Source organism: Eublepharis macularius, chromosome 4 (assembly GCF_028583425.1).
Source record: "Eublepharis macularius isolate TG4126 chromosome 4, MPM_Emac_v1.0, whole genome shotgun sequence".
Taxonomy (NCBI): Eukaryota; Metazoa; Chordata; class Lepidosauria; order Squamata; family Eublepharidae; genus Eublepharis; species Eublepharis macularius.
The window spans coordinates 70,715,522-70,735,297 of NC_072793.1; the positions used below are offsets into that span (position 1 = coordinate 70,715,522).

Here is a 19,776-nt window from a genome sequence, read left to right on the forward strand (position 1 = left end):
CCAGGTGGGTGAAAGCAGGTGGCGGGCATTGCCACTTTCTCCATGCCTGATCCCATCTGGGTGAAGGCAGGGAATCAGCATTACCACCTGCTCTGCTCCTGATCCCGGCCGGGTGAAGGCAGGGGTGGGCATTGCCACCTGCTCCACACCTGATCCCAACCACGTGAAGGGGTGACGGGCATTGCTGCCTGCTCCGCACCTGATCCCAGCTGGTGCGGCTTTGCCACCTGCTCTGTGTCTGATTCTGGCAGGTTGAAAAGGGGGGCAAGCCTGATTCTGGCGGAGTGAAAGGGGGGTGGACATTGTTGCCTGCTGTGCTCTGATCCCAGCTGGGTGAAGGCGGGGGACAGGCATTGCAACTTGCTTCCCTCCTGATTATGGCCTGGGCTTCTTGCCTCAGCACTTTGTAGAGGGTCAGGCTGCCTTGCTTGGGCTTTCCTCCACAGCGGCGCCCCCTGGTGGCGCATCAGGGTAGGATGTGAGTCATCTAGAATATGCCTTTTATATAGTATGGGCATGTCTAGTTTTTAAGACAGGAGAAAAGACTAAAAAAGGAGAGTGAAAGTTGTATTCTAATCCCAGTTCTTCTTCCAATAGCTATCTATCATACTGTACATTTGCTTTTGTATTATAGCTTACATAGTTAGTCTAGATAAATTAATGCTTTTGCAGGATGGGATGAAGCCTATTAGGTGATTCTGTGTACCTTAAAAGGTGACCAATTTGTTACATAATCTGGCTTGATTACAGCTGACTCTTAATTAGCAATACACTTTTTCATGGCCAATATATCCTATGCTTTATTGATCCATTGCATTTTGTGGATTAAAGCTTCTTGTCCAATTACAGGTGAACATTATTTTGGCTGACATGAGCAGAATCCTTCCCCCCTCCCCCTGATCTTTGTACTCTGAATGTGGTTCTAAATGAGGAAATCAAAAGATTCTACTATCTTGTTATTCTTCCTTGTGATTTGCACCTAAAGTTTGGGACCTTGGGGAAAAATACGTTTCAAGAGGGTTTGTTGTTTGCTAGATGTCACAGAACATCTCTGCTACATGCATAAAATTGCCTCAATAAGGCAACAGGTAGAGAAGCTTATGCTTTCAAAATGTTGGTTTAGGGGTCTTTGATGTGTAACATTTCTCGTTGATGTTTTCATCTTTGTCCCTTTTCTTTAGTTCAGACACTATTGCAAGATGCTGGTATATTCTTCTTTCTGGATCTGTGCTCATGAAGGACTCTATGTTTTTGCCACCCTGCAGGTAAGTCAGTGTCCTTTTAGTATAGTGACCAATTATGTAAAGGGGAGGGGGAGAGATGAAAATTCATGTAAAATATATATTACACTGGAAGGATAGAATTTAGGTGCAGCCTTCTGATGCAAAGCCTCAACTTTATAATATTGATTCATCTTCATTTTTTGTGCAGTCCCACATTGGGACAGTGCATACGTAGAGCTGCCGACAGAGAAACTTTGTTTAGCTTCTTTAGAGCTCTGTTAGGGGCTGCTTCGCCTAGATCACGTAGAGACCCATTTTCCCGCCAAAACGGGTATGTGACCACCATAGGAGCGACCACCTCTTCCGTCAGTTCTCTTTGAGCCATTGTGAAGAGAGGAACTGTGCTTCTGAGCTCATTCGTTATTCTATACTTTTTGACTACTTCTGGTTGACTTTCTTCTGGATTTGACATCAGACTGTTCTTTGACAACATACAACTGCTTATTGATTTGAACTTGGTGATTTTGGCCTTCCTACTTGAGCTGTTCCAGTCAAGAGCGCCCATTTGTGAGTGGTCTTGAATATGTCTCAGAAGGTTTTCTTTAAAAAATGTTTCCAATGTGGGACCAAGACCCATACTTCACACACTTCATTGAATCTGAGATTGTCCTCCGAGCCTCCGGCAAAGAGGTCTAAGAAAATTAAGCACTCCTGTTCCGGATCAAAGGTCGATTGGAACTAAGCCGGATCCAAGATCAATTGGAACCAAGCCAAATGGGACCAACCGCAAGACAAGGTGGTGTTAGGACACATCCCTTTTTCCTGCCCTGCTGTGATCTCTCTGGTGGTAGCTAGTTGTAGATCGCGGCAACTTAGGAGAACTGAGAGGGGGAACTCTACTCCGGTGGTCACATGCCTGTTTAGGTGGGAAAATGGTGACCTACCTAAAGTGTAGACCTACACAGTGTATGCCTGCACAGAAGAACCCGATGAACACTAGTTACAGGTATATACAACCCTATTTTACACTTAACTCCCTTTTCGGTGCAATCCTAAACAGAATTACTTCAGTCTAAGCCCATTGAAATCAAATCTTTAAATGTTCTCTCTACCATGAATAGAAAAGATACCATGAATAGAAAAGAGTCTTACTGCATATTCCCTTTCTGACTTTAAAGCTAGATATAGGGTAAAGTAGAAAGGGAACGGAGATTGGATTCTGGAAAGCTGTGCGCCTGGCTCTCTTACCTTAAAGACAAGCAACAAATAATGTCTTTTGTCTTATATGGTAATAGTTCTGTAAGAGCTCACTCTCTTGGGAAATGTATAGTTTGCCACTTGCTCCAGGTGAGTGGCTAATTAAATGCTTGCCTTTTGCTCCCTGCATGCTTACAAGTAGATGAATATACTTTTTCCAAATAATTGATTTAGGTTTTCTTGATTAACTGCGATCATTGCAGGAGATAACTGGCCAAAGAAAGAGTGGATTTGATTGTTATTCCTAGGAAAGCTCTGTTAGTTATAGTCTGAAGAGCATGGATCAGTTTTGCCAGCATCTCATATATGACCCTCTTGTCATATTTGTTGATTTAGGTTAGAGTTTGTAGGGTGCTGTAACATCTAAGCTGTATTTAACCCTGTACAATATTGTTTCAAGCAGCTGTCTTTAGATTTCTGTTCAGTTCATGCATCATAACTTTCTTCAATCAGCAAACCAGTACTCAGTGGTTTCCATCATCTTAAAAAAAGGCAGGCAGCCAGTTGCCTTTAAAAACATGAATCAAGCATGAAAATTAATGCCTTCATTTATAATAGTTTAGGTCCATATGGTACAAATCAGATAGCTGAGTTTGCATAAAGCTTTGTCTCATGTGGGGGGAGGGGGCACATTCCTTCCTCTTGCCTTGGTCCTCTAGTGTATGTTTCTCCTGGTCCTCACTTTAAAAAATGATGGGGCTTAACTACCGTATAGGTCCTTCTCCTTTTGCCCTCTCCCATTCTGCATTACCTGTGGGAGGTAGTTGGAACTTTCCTCATCAGATTGGGTAGCAAGTTTCATGTGCTTTCTCAGGGCTTCTGGCCTCTTGTAAGAATTCCCATTGTAACATGAGGTCAGGCCCAGTGCCTGTTGCAGCCATGGCTTCATCCTGCTGCCATCTCTAGCTGTTGCTGAATAACATCATATGCTGAGTACTCTATAACCTTATTACTGATAAGTAACTGTTTGAAGAAACCAAAGAAACACTTTAAGAGATGGTTCTTAGAATAGTAGGTAAAGGGGAAATGGTATATTTGATTTGGGGTGGTGGTGGTAGTTCTTAAATCAAATGTTGCAACATTGTCATTGTTGTAAATAGATACAAAGGCAGATGTGTTCTGTTCTTTTAAATAGTATAGCATTGTACACGTGTATGTATATATCTTTCCTGGCTTTCCGCAGTGAATCAAGAAGGAATTTGAACAGGTTTTTTTTTTTAGCCAGTGACAGTTTTTATTCCATATACTGTTGTTTTTGAGAGTTCTGGGTTTTTAAAAAATGGGTTTGTATTACTTTTTTCTCTCGTGTAAGGCAGAATACCCTAATAAATGAATAGACTTTTAATTTATTCTTAGAGCTGTTATTACCCTGGATCTGTTTTACTATTGTCTTCTGTTTATATATCTCACTTTAAAATGATCGATGTATGTACTTGCATAATGTAAAGCTTGATTATAGTGAGATAGGAAATAGCATCACTCCTTCTAATACCAATGTGATAGTCCCATGCCCCTCAGAATAGCAAACATGCAGAAGTTCCTAAATTCAATACCTGCCATCTTCAGTTAAAGTATTTTAGCTAACGTTGCCTGCATAGCCGATGCTAGTCAGGGCAGGCGATGGACCGTTGGTCTGACTCAGTATAATACAATTTCATATGTTCATTATATATATTTCTGCATACTTGAAGTTCTCAGGTATGCTGAAAAGTATTAATTTGTAATTTTTAAGAACTCTTTTCCCAAAATGGCCCAACAAGCACTGAGCATTCATATTGTTCTCCAGATGCCTTGAAATATTAAGGGCAGTTAAGCATCTGTTCTAAGAGATGTTCTAAACTACAAGAGGGGCAGTTAGCTTTCTTCAACCCGTAGTCATTTAAAATATTCTAAAGGAGAGATTAGGCTTGGGGCATTAATGCTAGATGTGTCTCTAACTCCTCCCCCCTGGCTACTATAAGCTTTTAGAAAAAAGAGCGTTGGTGGGAGAAGGAAAGTGTTCTGTAATTAACTGGGTTCCTCTAGCCTAACATGGGGCCTCTTTTAACCAGGCTTCTGATAGATTATAGTATTTGAAATTGAATAAATTAGGATTGGGGGCTGCATTCTGTGAGGTTATACCTCACACTGCAGCACTGGAGGCAGAGATTAAGATATCTATCCTAATGAACCTGAGCAGTTAGGACAATTTTGCTATAGTGCTATGCCACAGAGATTCTAGTCTAGGGGATTAGGATGCTGCCCATTTAACCCTGGTGCAGTATTGTGCTACTACAGAGGTAATTTCCAAACTATCTCCCCCACTCTTCCTCCTTGATTCCTTGCAGATCCTCAACTTGTTTTCTTTAAATACCATTATAAATATAGATGTGGCAACCATTGTAAGTGCAACAGCACATTTTTCAGTTTGTCGTTCTAAATGAGTAGCCCCATTTATTTAATAACTAAATGAGATTATGCTGTTGCAGTTTATTAGTGTAACATTTTAAATCTCTCAGATCAGTATGAGAATGTTTCAGATGTCTACTTACATCTTTCTCTTCGTTAGTTACTTTTGAATAAAGGAGTTGTTTAACTTACCCATCTTGTTACTTTTTCAGAAACATTTAGTGAATAATTATATATCTACATGCAAGTTTCTTCACTTTTAGGATAATGGCTCCCAGGTAGCTAAACTATTTTGTGGTGTACTTACTCTTTAACATGATTTTGTAATGCCATTCTGAATATTGTTTACAGATTGCTAAGTCTCTCCGTTTTTTTAATATAGAGAAGCTCTGTATGGCAACAATTTATTTGCTGTATTCCCAATCATACTTTGCTAACATGCACAGTTACTGAATGGGTATGCACAAGCCACTTTGTATTTGTATTTTAAAACCCTAATCAATCCTGGTGAACTGGAGAAAGCAAGTGTTGCAGTAACGTGTGTTCAAAAAATTCATGCCCTCTCCCCTTCTAAAGCTGAAATGATTTGGTTCCTTGTGGACAACTACGGAGAAGAATTCCGCAGTTGAAGTGCCACTGTGGAGCAGGCTTTATATTTGACAGCTAAAGGTGGGGTCTCCAGAAGATCTTAATGCTTAATATTCTGTGAGCCAAGAGCCTGCTTGGAATAGTGCCAGAATGTGGGAAATCCAGGCACAAATATCATTCGCCTGAGAGGTTTGCCTGTGGCTTTGGGCCCATGTCATTCTCTCAGCCTGGCCTGCTTTGCAGTGTTGTTGTGTGGTTGGAATGGAAAAGTATAAAATGTTATAGACACTTTGAGTCTTCATTGGGACTGAAAGGTGGGGTTTAGATAAACTCCACATCCATCTTTTTAAAGGACGTCTTACGTTTCTACGCAGAAAGGGCACTGCAGGGCCAGAAGTTCTTAACACCCAAACTTTCATTAACTTGCCTGCTGTCAGGTTCCCTGCTACAATCTTTTAACAAATGTATACTTCATCCCAGTAGTCATTAATACTGTTGTTGATAACCTGCAGACTTCATCTCAAATTCAGTCACTTTAGAATGTGAATGCTGTAAGATGTTAGCCTGTGTGGGAAGCAGAACTTCCCTGCTGCAATTTTCCTTTAAGCTGCTAATCAACAGGTGATTAAGAACCTTTTACCATCCCCTTCAAAGGGAGCATGACACATATTTTAACACCATCCTGGGACATAAAGGGTATTGGCCCAAGTGTTATAAATTGTGGCCGCTGAACATTTTCAGTGGCAGATTGCCTTTTTGTATAATAAGATAAAAGGACAAAGACTCTCTAAGGCAGGGGTCCCCAACCTTTTAGGGTCTGCAGACAGTACTGGAATTTTAACAAAGGGTTATAGACACCACACCAAAGTAACTGCCACAGGAGTTGGACATAACCTCAAAATGTCAGAGTGAGAGTTATACATAACTCTCATAGCAGCTCTACAACATGAGAGCCAATATGGTATAGCGCTTAGAATGTCAAACTAGGATGCAGGTTTGAATCCCCAATCTGCCACTTGGTCAGTATCATACTAACCCCATAGCGTTGTTGTAAGGATAAAATGGAGGAGAGGTGAATGTTGTAAGCCACTTTAGGCCTCCACTAGGGAGGGAGAGAAATTAGGCAACAAATGAAGTAAATAAATATTTCAACCAATCATCTTGTGAAGCACTGTTCAACAGGACACCAAGTCTGTGGTTTGCTACTGAACTATAGGCCTTTCCTAAATACCACAGGCTTTCCATAATGATGATTTCAGCACAAGTTCCAGTCATGTTTAGTTAGAAGCAAGTCCCAATATGTTTTTTAGTATTTTTTTGTACAGGTAAACCACTTTTTTTACACAAAGCTGCTATCATGTTTAAGGATTATGGAGCTCTTTGAAGACTACCGTAATTTCCTTAGATATGAAAATGGAAGTCTGTCAGCATTCTGGGTGTCCTATCTGGACATGGTAGAAATTTTTCTGAGCTAAATTAGAGCATCAGAGGAAGGTGACTAGATGCCTCACTTGCTACGCATCGGGACAGTGATCCAGTTGTTCTTTGTTTGTGGCTGATTCCACACACGTTGGATAATGCACTTTCAGTGCACTTTATCAATCGTTTGAGGTGGATTTTTTGTTCTGCACACGAAAAAATCCATTCCAAATGATCTATAAAGAGGATTGGAAGTGCATTATCCAGCGTGTGCAGAATCAGCCTGCGACACACTGAATTATGCCCGCTACCTATCATGCCTGGATGACCACTCTTCCCCTTGAACACATGAGTATTCAATATATTGAATACATGAGTATTTTATGCAAGGTCAGCTTTCAGTGTTGTTAGGATCTGGCAGCCTATTTCAGCAAATTCCTGTAGACCAGACAATAGAAGAAAGTGTAAATAAAATACTCAAGCACCAAGAGGAACAAAGGGATTTAGCCTCAGTCCCGTAGCTGTCAGTTAATACTGTCTGACATCAGAATATAGGAGCATGTTTCTGAAGAAGCTGAGAGGCATGATTGGTCAGTGCAGCAGTAAGGTGACACATTGAGGGTTCCATCTGACTAGAATAAAAAAAAAAGATAAGGCAAATGTCCAGGCTTTAGTTGACCTGATGATGAACAATTGGCTGAATTGAATGAGCCATGATCAGGCAGTTTGGTTAGCTTGTCCACTGGTATAGTAGCCCCCGCTACCCTGCTGATGTTCCTAGGAGTCATGAAATTGGAGAAACAGCATTTCTGGAATTCCGGAAGATGTGCTTAGAAGTAAGCTCTACCACCACCAATTTTCACAACAAGAAGTCCAGGTGGAACCTGATAAACATTTCCCAGTGTTAGTAAAGAGATAAAATATAGTTATAATAAAACTAAGGACATTGAACTCAAGGCTGATTGAAACCTTTTTTGGGTATATGGTCCTTGGTTGTTGTGGGTTTTCTGGGCTGTATTGCCGTGGTCTTGGCATTGTAGTTCCTGACGTTTCGCCAGCAGCTGTGGCTGGCATCTTCAGAGGTGTAGCACCATAAGACAGATCTCTGTCTTTTGGTGCTACACCTCTGAAGATGCCAGCCACAGCTGCTGGCGAAACGTCAGGAACTACAATGCCAAGACCACGGCAATACAGCCCGGAAAACCCACAACAACCATCGTTCTCCAGCTGTGAAAGCCTTCGACAATATATGGTCCTTGTTATCCAAAGTATACAGTTAGTTCATCCTCTTGGCCATTTGGAAATGGAGATGGATCAATACAGAAGACTAACAAGGCTGTTCTGGCTAGAGTGTTGGGGAAAATGTATATCCAGCAGAAAACATACCAGTCCCATCTACCTGCATCATTAATGAAATGAATTTAGTGCAGAAGATGAAGGGCAATGAGAATACATTTGAATTACAGGCAAAAATCTATATTCTGTGTTAATACTTCACATAGATACCCATAGTGAAAACATAGATGTTCATTGTCGGTCTTCCTGTGCAGTCCCACATGGGACTGCGTGTGCGCACGAGATTTTCTAGTTTAAAAACACTAGGGGGCGCCCTTGCCTCCTAGCACACATGCACAGCTGCTTTCCTGCCGAAATGGCATCTAACGAGGCAGGGCGCCCCTGGTTACCCTCAGTTCCTTTTTTGCTGCCATTGCAGGAGGTTCTAGCTTGTCTTCATCTTCAACTTGGATAAGTACTTTTTCTTCTTACCAGTTAAAATGTCGGATAAGGCCTTATTTAAGCGCCGTGTCACCTGCAATAGAAAGATGATTCGCTCTGATGACCACTCGAACTGCCTTTTCTGCCTGGGTGAAACCCACAACACCCAGATGTGCAGACACTGCTGAATGTTCATGCCTAAAGCAAGAGTGGAAAGATCTGGCAGATTGCAGGCCTCTTTTGGCAAAAGGCCATGGAGGCCACAAACCTCCCAACACAGGCACAAATACCTGCCTTGTCCAGTGCCTCTGACCGCACAGATCCGAAAATGGGTGGATCAAAGACCCCCCCCCCCCCCGCTGATCTTTTCCATCTATGTCAGAGGGTCGGCCTCGATCTGAACCATCGGCTTCAGAACCGAGGGATACCTGGGAACGCAGCACCTCAGAACCATTAGTTTTGACCAGAGCTATGGATCTGATCCCGTCGGGTTCTAAGACTCCTAGAAGCTGAACACCTTTGGTGGCCCACAAAACACAAAAGGCCACGGGTGAGCCATCTCCTACCGATGATTTCCGAGTGTACTTGGAACTGCTTTTGCATATGGCAAAGGCCTTGGAAATTGATATTTCGTCTTCTGAACCTAGATCCAAAGATAAAATTTTACAACACATCTATGCCGGATCTACTATTAATGTTGCCTTCACCGTAATCGGCTTTGTTGATCTCATGAACAACATGAACCTGAGACCGGCTTCTACTGCAGCCACAAATAAAAAAATTGAGCTCCTGTATAAGATCAGGGACGAGCTCTGTCCCTCCCTCTCTCTATACCCTCCTCCATCTTCTCTAGTCACCGAGGAGATGCAGTCCAAACCAAGGCAGGGATCACATTCGACCCCTTCAGATAAGGAAGGGAAGAAATTAGATGCAATGGGCAGGAAGATGTACACTTCGGCAGCATTTAACATCAAGATCGCCAACTATTCCACTATGATGGCTGCATATCAATTGTTGCTTTGGAATAAGGTGGCAACCTTCACCCCCAAGGTTCCTGAGGACCAGTGGGTCTACTTTAGAGTGATCCAGGAAGAGGCAGTTCATTTATCTCGCCATCAAATAAATGCTAGCCGCAATGTGGCAGATTCTTTGGCCAGGGCACTGCTTTTGGCTGTTGTCCTTGGACGACATTCGTGGTTGTGTGTCACCGTGTCACGCTCAAGTTCTAGGTGGGCCGGAGGTGCCAGGCGGGTGCTGGGGCTACTGGGCATCAGGCAGTCCACAGTCAGGTATAGGTTCATCAGTCCAGAACACGGCAGGCAGGAGCATGGTCAGGGGACAAACCAAGGTCAGCAGCTGGGAGTCCAGTCCACAAGGGAGCAGTCAAAGAGAAGGTCCAGAAACGTAGCCAAGGTCAGAATCCAGAACAGCCAGCAGATGCATGGTCAGGGGAAGGGCAAGGACTAAGGCAGTAACAGAAGCTTCCAGGCACAAGGCTCAGGTCACAGGGTGTGGTAAGCGAAGTTGCTTCCACGCTGAGCTCTGCTCAGCTTCTGCCTTTATTGCTGCTCTAACAAGGTGCAGGTGTTGCTTCTCCCTCTGATAGCCTTGCCTCGTTCTCTGAGAGCCTTGCCCTGTGTTGTACTAACAGATGAACACTTCTCCTTCTCTCCCACACAGCTGCCTTTGCTTTCTGCTTCCTTTTCTCAGCTGGCCCGGGACGCTCAGATTTCTCCCTTACTCTGTGAAAGTCTTCATCTCCAACAGCCTCCACAGAGGTTCCTGGCTGCTCCTCCTGGGTTTCCTCTGGAGTTACAGCTGTCATGGCTGGCTCTAGAGTCAACCCTGCTGGGTCTTCCAGGGCCTCATCCTCTGAGGAGGACTCTGGGCAAGAGGTACAGTGGCAGGTCGAGGCTGACTCACGACACACCGCCTTGCCCACAGAGACTAGGAATAGGGTGGAGGATCTCCCCTTTGAGGGAAACCCCCTTTTTTCTGAGAAAACAGACAAGTATTTGTCCCAGAAAAGGAAGAACAGACTGACTGCTCATTCTTACAGGGTGTTCCCACAGCAGCAACAAAGTTCTGGGAGATCCCAATACAAGTTCTTCCCCAGGGGTTGCTCTCAGCATTTTCAACCTTATGCAGAGTACGTGTATCAGTCCCAACGTTCTTATCAGAGCACCCTGTCTGGAGTCTGAGGCTCAGCCCCTGGACTTACCAGGAACAGAGGATGGGAGACAATTGGGGGACAACTACCCAGACACCCCAACAGACACCCAGAGCCAGCACAGACCAACAATAGAAGGGGGGAAAGAGGCACCCCAGCCACAGGAGGGTAGAGCAGCTCCCAAGACCCAGAGGGTCAGGTGGGGCAGGTGGAAGCTAGCTAGCCCCACCCTCCAGTGGGAGGTTAAGAACCCCAACAGGGGGAGTAAGGACAGCCAGGAGGGGACCAGGGCACAGGGAGAAGGCACAAGAGATAGGGACAGCCAGCCATCAGCCAGGCAGACAGCAACCTTACTGGCAGGGGAGGAAAGGAAGCAGAACAGAGCCATGCTCCAACCTGAAAACAGGGAGCAAGGGAATAATAGGGACCAGCTGAAGCTGCTGGAAGCTCTGAGCAGGGGAGGCTTGGCAGCCAGCCAAGAGAGCACAGTTGTAGCTACCCAGGGGCCTGAAGCTTGGAGCAGAGGAGGCTTGGCAGCCAGTCAAGAGAGCCCAGCTGTAGCTGCCCAGGAGCCTGAAGCTCAGAGTAGAGGAGGTTTGGCAGCCAGCCAAGAAAACACAGTTGTAGCTGCTACTCCAGTTGCAGCTGCTTGAGGCAGCCAACGCCAGGACTAGAGGGCAAACAAGGGGTATGGCTAGCAGGTGGAGCCAGGAATGAGGAAAAGGATATAAGGGAAGTCCACCCACAAGGCGTGGTTGGTTGTGTAGGAGTCTGGTGGAGCAGGGGAGAGAGAGTGTATGAGAGAGCAGCGGAGAGGAGGTGAACGAAAGAAGATGAAGAGGAAGGGAAGGAGTAAGACTGACAACTGTGTGGAGACAGCTGTCATGGAAGACAGCTGGGACTATGTCAGTTTGAAGGGACCTGCGGGTGGACTGAGAGGGTGTGAGGTTGAGGTATACCCCCCTCCTTCCACACAGTGGGATCCCGCATATTCCCTAAAAGTCCTTTAAGGCTGAGGTCAGGCATGTCGGTGTCTCACATGGCGGTGCCTATGGCAGAACCTGACACCCACAACCTTCCTTCTCGAGAAGGAAGCATAATCATAGGAATAAACAGGGCTCCCAGCAACAGCACCCAAAAGAACAGGCTCATAGCCAGAAGCAGTTCTGACTATTACAGGGCCCTGAACCCAAGTTTGGTGACAGGTTCAGTTCTTTCTTTTCTGCATGGTATAAGGTTACTTCTGATAGTTGGGTTCTTGATATAGTTCATTATGGATATAAAATTGAATTTTTGGATTTACCTTATCTACGACTCCCTGGTTTTACTGAGTCTATGTCTCACTCAGGGGTACAGGCAAAACTAGAGGCCATCCTAGTGAAAGGGGCTATTGAGGAAGTTGATGATCATTCCTCACAGTGGGGGTTTTACTCCAAACTATTTGTCGTGGAGAAAAAGGACAATCGTATTCATAGAGATCTTCCGTGCAGGCACACACATCCTCTCTCCTTCCCTGCTAATGCTCTTTTATCTACCTGAGAGTACAGCGGTGAAAGAGGATTGAGGGTAACCGGGGGGGCACCCTGCCTCCTTAGATGCAATCTCAGCAAGAAAGTGGCTGTGCATGTGCGCTAGGAGGCGAGGGCGCCCCCTAGTGTTTTTAAACTAGAAAATCTCCGATTTCGGCAGGCCTGCGCACGCGCAGTCCCATGTGTGCCTGCACAGAAGACTTTGATGAACAGCAGTTACATGTAAATACAACACTGTTTTTATTTTTGATGCATACCTGGACACTTCTATCAAAAGGGTTGAAAGATGCAGGTGAGGAACAAGTGCTGACTTGCAGGTGAAGAATACTGCACCAGCTCAAAAAACCCAGCAGTTAAAAAGATATCTATACAGCTTGTCTAGAGAAAACATGTTATGCAACAACTGATGAGGCCTGTTTCAAGATCATCAGAGACCACTGGGTAAAAGTAGATGATCTGAGCTCGAAGAAGTTGGCACCAGGAAGCTACTGTATACATTATATGAAGCAAAGGGTGGGATAAAATCTGTTATTTCAGAAAACACAGATGTACTCATACTGTGTCTTGGTTTTGCAAGTGAAATACTGTGTTCCACATTTATTAAATGTTGAACAAAGTGTCATGAAAGATGTATTTTTTTTTTTTTTGAAAAATTTTTATTGGGTTAGAATCCATTATTTCCACATTTACATTCAATTTTCCCCAATTTTTTCATCTCTAACCCTCTCCCTTTCCCCCCCCTTTTTGTTGACTTCCAACAGCTTTCCAACCCTTTGTCCCCTTTCCCTTACTTTTATTAGCTTCCTCTATCTAAAACAAATATATATTCTCCATTATTCTAAGCAGTACATCCTTAACTATTTTTAACATTATATGCCCAAACTGTAAGTCTTTGTTTCCATCTTAGATAAACAATTTATCCCAATTTTTCAATTTCAGATATTTCTATATATCATAAACCATATAGATCATACATTCGTTTATATCAAACAATTTGACTTATTCTCTATATATATTACTCATTCTATCTTTTTATAATAGTTCTATATATCTCTCCTCACGTAGTCAATCAATTTGACCCATCTATATCTTCAGACATTCAGTTTGGTACAAAACTTATCAGAAAAAAAGAAAATATTGTTAGTTAATTGCTCCTTATATTTAGTCCTTATAATTAATTATTTTCTCTATGTTCTGTTTGTTAACCTATATATATCTATATATATGTCAATCTATTAATCTGACTGCTTATTAATTCACATTTATCTCTTCTCCCCCCGGTAAAGTCTCCCCCCTCTACTTCAATACTTCAGTAGTTCTCAAACTGCCACAGTTTTCCTCCCACCTCCCATTTCTTCTCCAGGTATTGTTTCAGCTTCTCCCAGTCTGTGTTGAACTGCCCTGAGTCCAGATCTCTCAGTTTTCTTGTCATCTTGTCCATTTCAGCCATATACAGCAATTTGTAAGTCCAATCTTCAATAGTTGGCACTTCTTGTACTTTCCATTTTTGCGCATACAAAAGTCTAGCTGCTGCTGTCATATAAAATATCAACGTCCTGTGTTGGGCTGGAATTCCCTCCATTCCCAAGTTCAGTAGCAGGAGTTCTGGGTTCTTATTAATTTGAAATTGTAAAATTTCACTCATTTCTCTTATTATTTCCCCCCAGTACTGCCTGGCTACCTCACACGACCACCACATATGATAGAGGGAGCCCTCATGCTTCTTACATTTCCAGCATTTATTAGAAGTATTCAAATTCCCTAGCGCAATCTTCTTTGGTGTCATGTACCAACGATAGATCATTTTGTAAATGTTCTCTTTGATATTAATACATGTCGTTGTCTTCATTGTAGTTTTCCACAAGTATTCCCATGCCTCCATTGTTATTTCTTTATTAAAGTTTATAGCCCATTTCACCATTTGTGTTTTAACTATCTCATCCTCGGTATACCACTTCAACAGTACTTGGTATACCTTGGATATTCTTTTCTTATCTTCTTTAAGAAGGGTCTGCTCTAGTTCCGAATTCTCTATTCGTATACCTCCCTTTACAGAGTCCGAATTATATAAGTCTCTGATCTGTCTATACTGGAACCAATCGTAGTTAGGTGATAGTTCCTCTTGTGTCTTTATTCTAAGTTTGGATGCTTCAGTTTTAGTTATTTCTTTATACGTTAAACATTGTTGTTCATTATCAACAGCTCTCGGGTCTATCACCTCATATGGAACCACCCACAAAGGGGTTCCTTCTTGTAGATAAATTCTGTACTTCTTCCAGATTATGTATAGACTTCTCCGAACAAAGTGATGCAGGAACATCGAGTTGACCTTTACTTTGTCATGCCATAAATATGCGTGCCATCCAAATATTTTTTTATATCCCTCTAGGGCTAATAGTTTCTTGTTCTTTAATGTCATCCATTCTTTCAACCAAACTAGGCAGATTGCATCATGATAAAGTCTCAGATTGGGCAGTTGCATTCCGCCTCTTTCCTTTGCATCTTGTAAAACTTTCACTTTCACTCGAGGCTTCTTGCCTGCCCAAACAAAATCTGATATTTTCCTCTGCCATTTTTCAAATTGTTTGGAGTCTCTGATGATTGGTATTGTCTGTAGCAAAAACATTACTCTTGGTAACACATTCATCTTAACTGCTGCAATCCTGCCCAACCATGACAAATTCAATCTATTCCATTTAATCAAGTCTCTCTCTATCTGAGTCCATAGTTTTTCATAATTGTTTTTGAATAGATCTATGTTCTTTGCAGTTAATTCGACTCCCAAATATTTCACTTTACTTGTTACTTCACAATCCGTTGTTTCCATTAACAATTGTTGTTTCTGCTTAGTCATATTTTTGCATAATATCTTTGACTTCTTTTTGTTAATGAAGAAACCTGCCAAGTCTCCAAACTCCTTGATCTTATCTATCACTCTTGGCATGTTCTCCAATGGGTCCTCTACAATTAACATTATGTCATCCGCAAATGCTCTGACCTTGTATGAATAGTCCTTTATTTTTATTCCACGAATTTCATCATCTTGACGTATTTGTATCATCAGAATCTCCAATACTAAAATGAACAACAATGGAGATAACGGGCAACCTTGTCTTGTTCCTTTACTTATCGTCAATTTCTTGGTCAATTCATCATTCACCACGATTGCTGCAGTCTGGTCTCTATAAATTTCCTTAATTGCTCTGATGAATCTTTCTCCCAATTGTAGCTTTTCCATAGTGGCAAACATAAAGTCCCAGTTTAAATTGTCAAACGCTTTTTCAGCGTCTACAAAGAAGAAACCAACCTCTTTGTCACAACGCTTGTCATAATATTCAATAGCATTGATCACTGTCCTTAAGTTGTCTCTTATTTGTCTGTCTGGCAAAAAGCCTGCTTGTTCCTCCTCTATGACTTCCGAGAGCCACCCCTTCAATCTCTCCGCCAATATCTTCGCAAAAATTTTATAGTCATTGTTGAGTAGCGATATAGGTCTATAATTTTTCACATTAGTCAGGTCTTGGCCCTCTTTTGGGATCAATGATATATTCGCTTCACTCCAAGTTTCTGGAATCCTTTGATCCCTTAAAACCCCATTCATCACCTCTTTTAGGAATGGTGCCAGTTCATTAGCCATTGTCTTATAGAATTTAGCCGTAAGTCCATCTGGCCCTGGCGCCTTTCCTAGATTTGCAGATTGTATTGCCTTACTTATTTCCTCGTCAGTTACTTCACTATTCAACTTATTTCTCCAAGCTTCCGAGATTTCTGGAAGTTTGGTTTTCTCCAAATATGACGCTATTGATTCTTTGTTTACTTCTTTTTTATTATACAGCTTAGCGTAAAATTTATAAAAGGCTCTACTAATGGTAGCCTGCTCCAAATACGTTTTGTTATCTTCGCAAATTTTATTTATTATCTTCTTTTCCCTTTTCTTCTTCAATTGCCATGCCAGGTACTTCCCAGGTTTATTAGCACCCTCAAACGCTTTTTGATTCAGTCTTTTGAAATTCCACTCCAATTCTTTATTGCTCATTGCTGTTAGCTGTTCTTGAAGTATTTTAATTTCCTGGTATACCTTCTTTTTCCTTGGTCTCTTTTTTAGCTGTATTTCTTTGGCTTTTATTTTCTCCTCAATCTCTTGTCTTTTCTCCTCTTTCTTCTTTCTTGCTCTACCATTTAAGTCCATTAGTATGCCCCTTACAACCGCCTTGTAAGCATCCCAAACTTTATTGGTTGGTACTTCTTTATTCACGTTGTATTGTATAAAAAACTTTGTCTCTCTTCTCAATATTTCCATATTCTCTCTTTCCTGTAACAAGTCCTCATTTATTCTCCATGCTTTCCTTTTTCTCTTTTTTCCAAATTTCCACATAATTGGGTTGTGATCTGAGCCTACCATAGGCATTATTTCTACCTCCTTAGTCCATAATGCTAAGTCTTTTGAGGCCCAGATCATATCAATTCTTGATAATGTAGAATGCCTTGCAGAATAAAAAGTAAACTGTCTGCTTTTAGGATATTCTCTCCTCCATACATCTTCAAGAGTCTCTTGTTGAATCAACTCAAAAAAAAGCTTTGGTAATAGTCCTCTTTTCTTTTGTGCCGTTGTAGTCTTTTTGTCTAGTTCCAAGTCTGTCACTCCATTGAAGTCTCCAGCAAGAATTATCTGGTCATATGCAAGATCGTCTAAATGCTTCCTTAAATCCTCAAAGAAGCTTTCTTTTGCACCGTTAGGTGCATAAAGTCCGACTACCAACACTCTCTTTAAATTCCAAATACATTCCACTGCTACAAATCTAGCTTCCACATCTCTCATAACAAATTTTGGCTGTAGCTCCTCTTTTATGTACAACACCACTCCTCTTTTTTTCTTGTTGGAGGCCGCTACAAATTCTTTGCCCAGTTTTCCAGATTTTAAATATTTTACATCCTGCTTTCTGATATGGGTCTCTTGCAAACAAACAATGTCACATTTTTGTTTTAGTAGCCAGTGAAAAGTATTTTTCCTCTTATTCGGTGAGTTTAGTCCATTTACATTCCAAGATAATACTTTACACTCCATACTCATGATCTTGTTGGTAAGTCTTTTTCATTGTCCTTAATAAATCGCTCCATCTCTCGCTCAGATCTGATGCGTTTTTTGGCCCCTCCAAACTCAAAGGACACTCCTTCCGGTAACTCCCATCTGTACCTGATTTTCATGTCCTTCAAAATCTGAATTAGCACTTTATATTTTTTCCGGTCCAGTAACACTGATCTGGGCAGTTCCTTCATTATAATAATCGTCTTGCCATCAATCTCCAATGGATCTTGAAACTGTTTTGTCACAATCCTCTCTTTCATATTTCGTGTTGTAAACTGCACAATCACATCTCTTGGTAGTTTCCTCTGGGTTGCTATTCTCGAATTCACACGGTATGCCACATCTAGGATAGCCACAACTTCCTCCTCCTCCTTCCCCAGGTACTCAGCCAACACCTCAGTCATCTGTTCTTGCGCTGACTTTCCTTCCACTTCTGGCAAGCCACGAAAACGTAGCTGCTTCTCCATATGTTTAGTTTCTGCAACTGACATTCTCCCCTTCACCAATCTCATCTCTGTTTGTTGCGTGTCTGCTAAATTCTCCATCGCGTCTTCTGTTTTAACTCTCTGCTGCGTTCCTTGTAATTCACTTCGTATTGTTTCCATACCTTTTTTCACTTCTGACAGCTCCGATTTTACTGTCTGTGTAACCTCTTTAACCTCTTTTATCAGCTCCAATTTCGTGTCCTTAAGTTCTTTAATCATATCTAAAAGTTTTTTGTCCAGGTTTTTATCCAGGTTTTCTATTGCCGATTGCCACTCTTTTTTTGACATCGTGGGGCTTGCTTTAGCTCGCTCCCACGAATCCGCTCTCTTCCTTAACTCCGTGGCGTAAAATTTAACGTTTTTCTATTTTAAATGTCCCGGTCTTCTTATAGAAATTAAATTTTAAAGAGTCCAAAATGTCGGGCGTCTTTTCTCTATGGTTTCTCTATGATTTTGTAATCCAAGATGGCCTACTTCCTCTTCCGCTGAAGCCGCGACCCTTCCCCTTTCAAAAATGGCGATTCCCTACTTCCTGCCCTCCAGCAAGGGCCGCTTCTCTCCAGCCACTCTATTGTTATTACGCACTTCCTGTCTCCCGTCTTCCCACAGCAGATCTCGCGATGGTGTCTTTTTCTCACAGCTCCAAAGCCACAGGTATTCAAAACAATAGTCCCATTTCTTTAATAACTTCTTTAAACTTAGTCTCTTTTTAAATTCAATTCCTGCCGAGTCTTCCCCTCCTTTTCACTAGTCTGTTGCAGTTTAAAAATCTACTTTTTTTCCTCTCTGTTTTTATCAATCTGTCCCGTCTCAGAAGATAATGATCTTTACCTTCTCTTCACTTTTCTCGGGTTGTAATCGCTGTTTCGATTTTAAGTTCTCCTCTCAGCTTCTTCCCCCAATCGAAGCTTGGGTATGTAGGTCTTATGCCAGCCGAATTGGCCCCAAAACTGCCGCAGAGATTATAGCCGACCCGTCGCAAGGTGGGACCTCAAGGATCGGGAGGGGACCCATTGTGTAGAGCCCCCCCTCGTCCGAGATCTAGCTCACCCTAGGGTCTTGAGCGTTCTTTGCCTGCTCCCCGCCTGAGAGCAGTCGGCCGCGGGCTATTTTCACCCCGCCGGCCGGTTAAAATGGCAGTCCGGTCAGCTCTGCAAGTGGAGCTGCGTTAGACCTCCATGGATCCCAAACAGGAAGTCAGTGTCATGAAAGATGTATTGACATAAGCAAACTCAGAAGTTCCCTTGGACAGAATGTCAGTTGCCTTGATTGGACTACATGCCTTCACTGGCTGTGACACTCTGAGTGTTTTTGCAGGTTGAGATAATTTAACTCCCTTGAAACTACTGAGAAAAGTCAAGATCTACCAGTGCATCATTGCTTTTCCGTTCTCATTCTCTACTGTCTTTTCTTGGAAGTAGCTTTGTTTGGTCCAAGAACCCAGTGCTAGAACTTCTGTATAATTAGTGTTTAACCTTGGAGAATAGATCCTAGGTTCCCTTTTACCTGATAGATGTTTCTTATGAGTTGCAAATAAAAGCTACTGTTTTACAAACCCAAAAGCTATTGTAGTTTTCCCCAGCAAACACCAAGAATGATAGTTGGAATTGATGGAATGAAGAATTCTTTGTAGGAAATTGATGCTTTTGAAAAAAAAATTATGAGTATTTCTTTGAAGAAAAGCATACAACTCCTGGTATTTTAATATGGGTAGAGCAAGCTGTTGTCTGAATTAATAAAATATGGGCGGCTTTTTTTAGTTGTGTTCACTACCGTTATTTAAGATGCTGTACCAAGCAGAATCTCTTTAATGAAGGAAGTTAGAGTGTGGGAAAATGTAGGATTAGCATTCTGAGACTGCTAAAACTGTGCTTATCAGATGTATGGCGCAATCCATTAATAAATTAATTCAAAA

General features: G+C 42.1%; 1 protein-coding gene across 1 annotated transcript in view; it reads left to right on the forward strand.

The window, feature by feature from the left end:
- The window catches only part of RAPGEF6 (Rap guanine nucleotide exchange factor 6), a 235,473-nt gene that overhangs the window by 38,100 nt on the left and 177,597 nt on the right, over positions 1-19,776 (forward strand). The window contains exon 4 of the mRNA XM_054979018.1: positions 1,182-1,265. Within this exon, the coding sequence (XP_054834993.1) occupies positions 1,182-1,265 (84 nt within the window). The remainder of the gene's footprint in view (positions 1-1,181; positions 1,266-19,776) is intronic.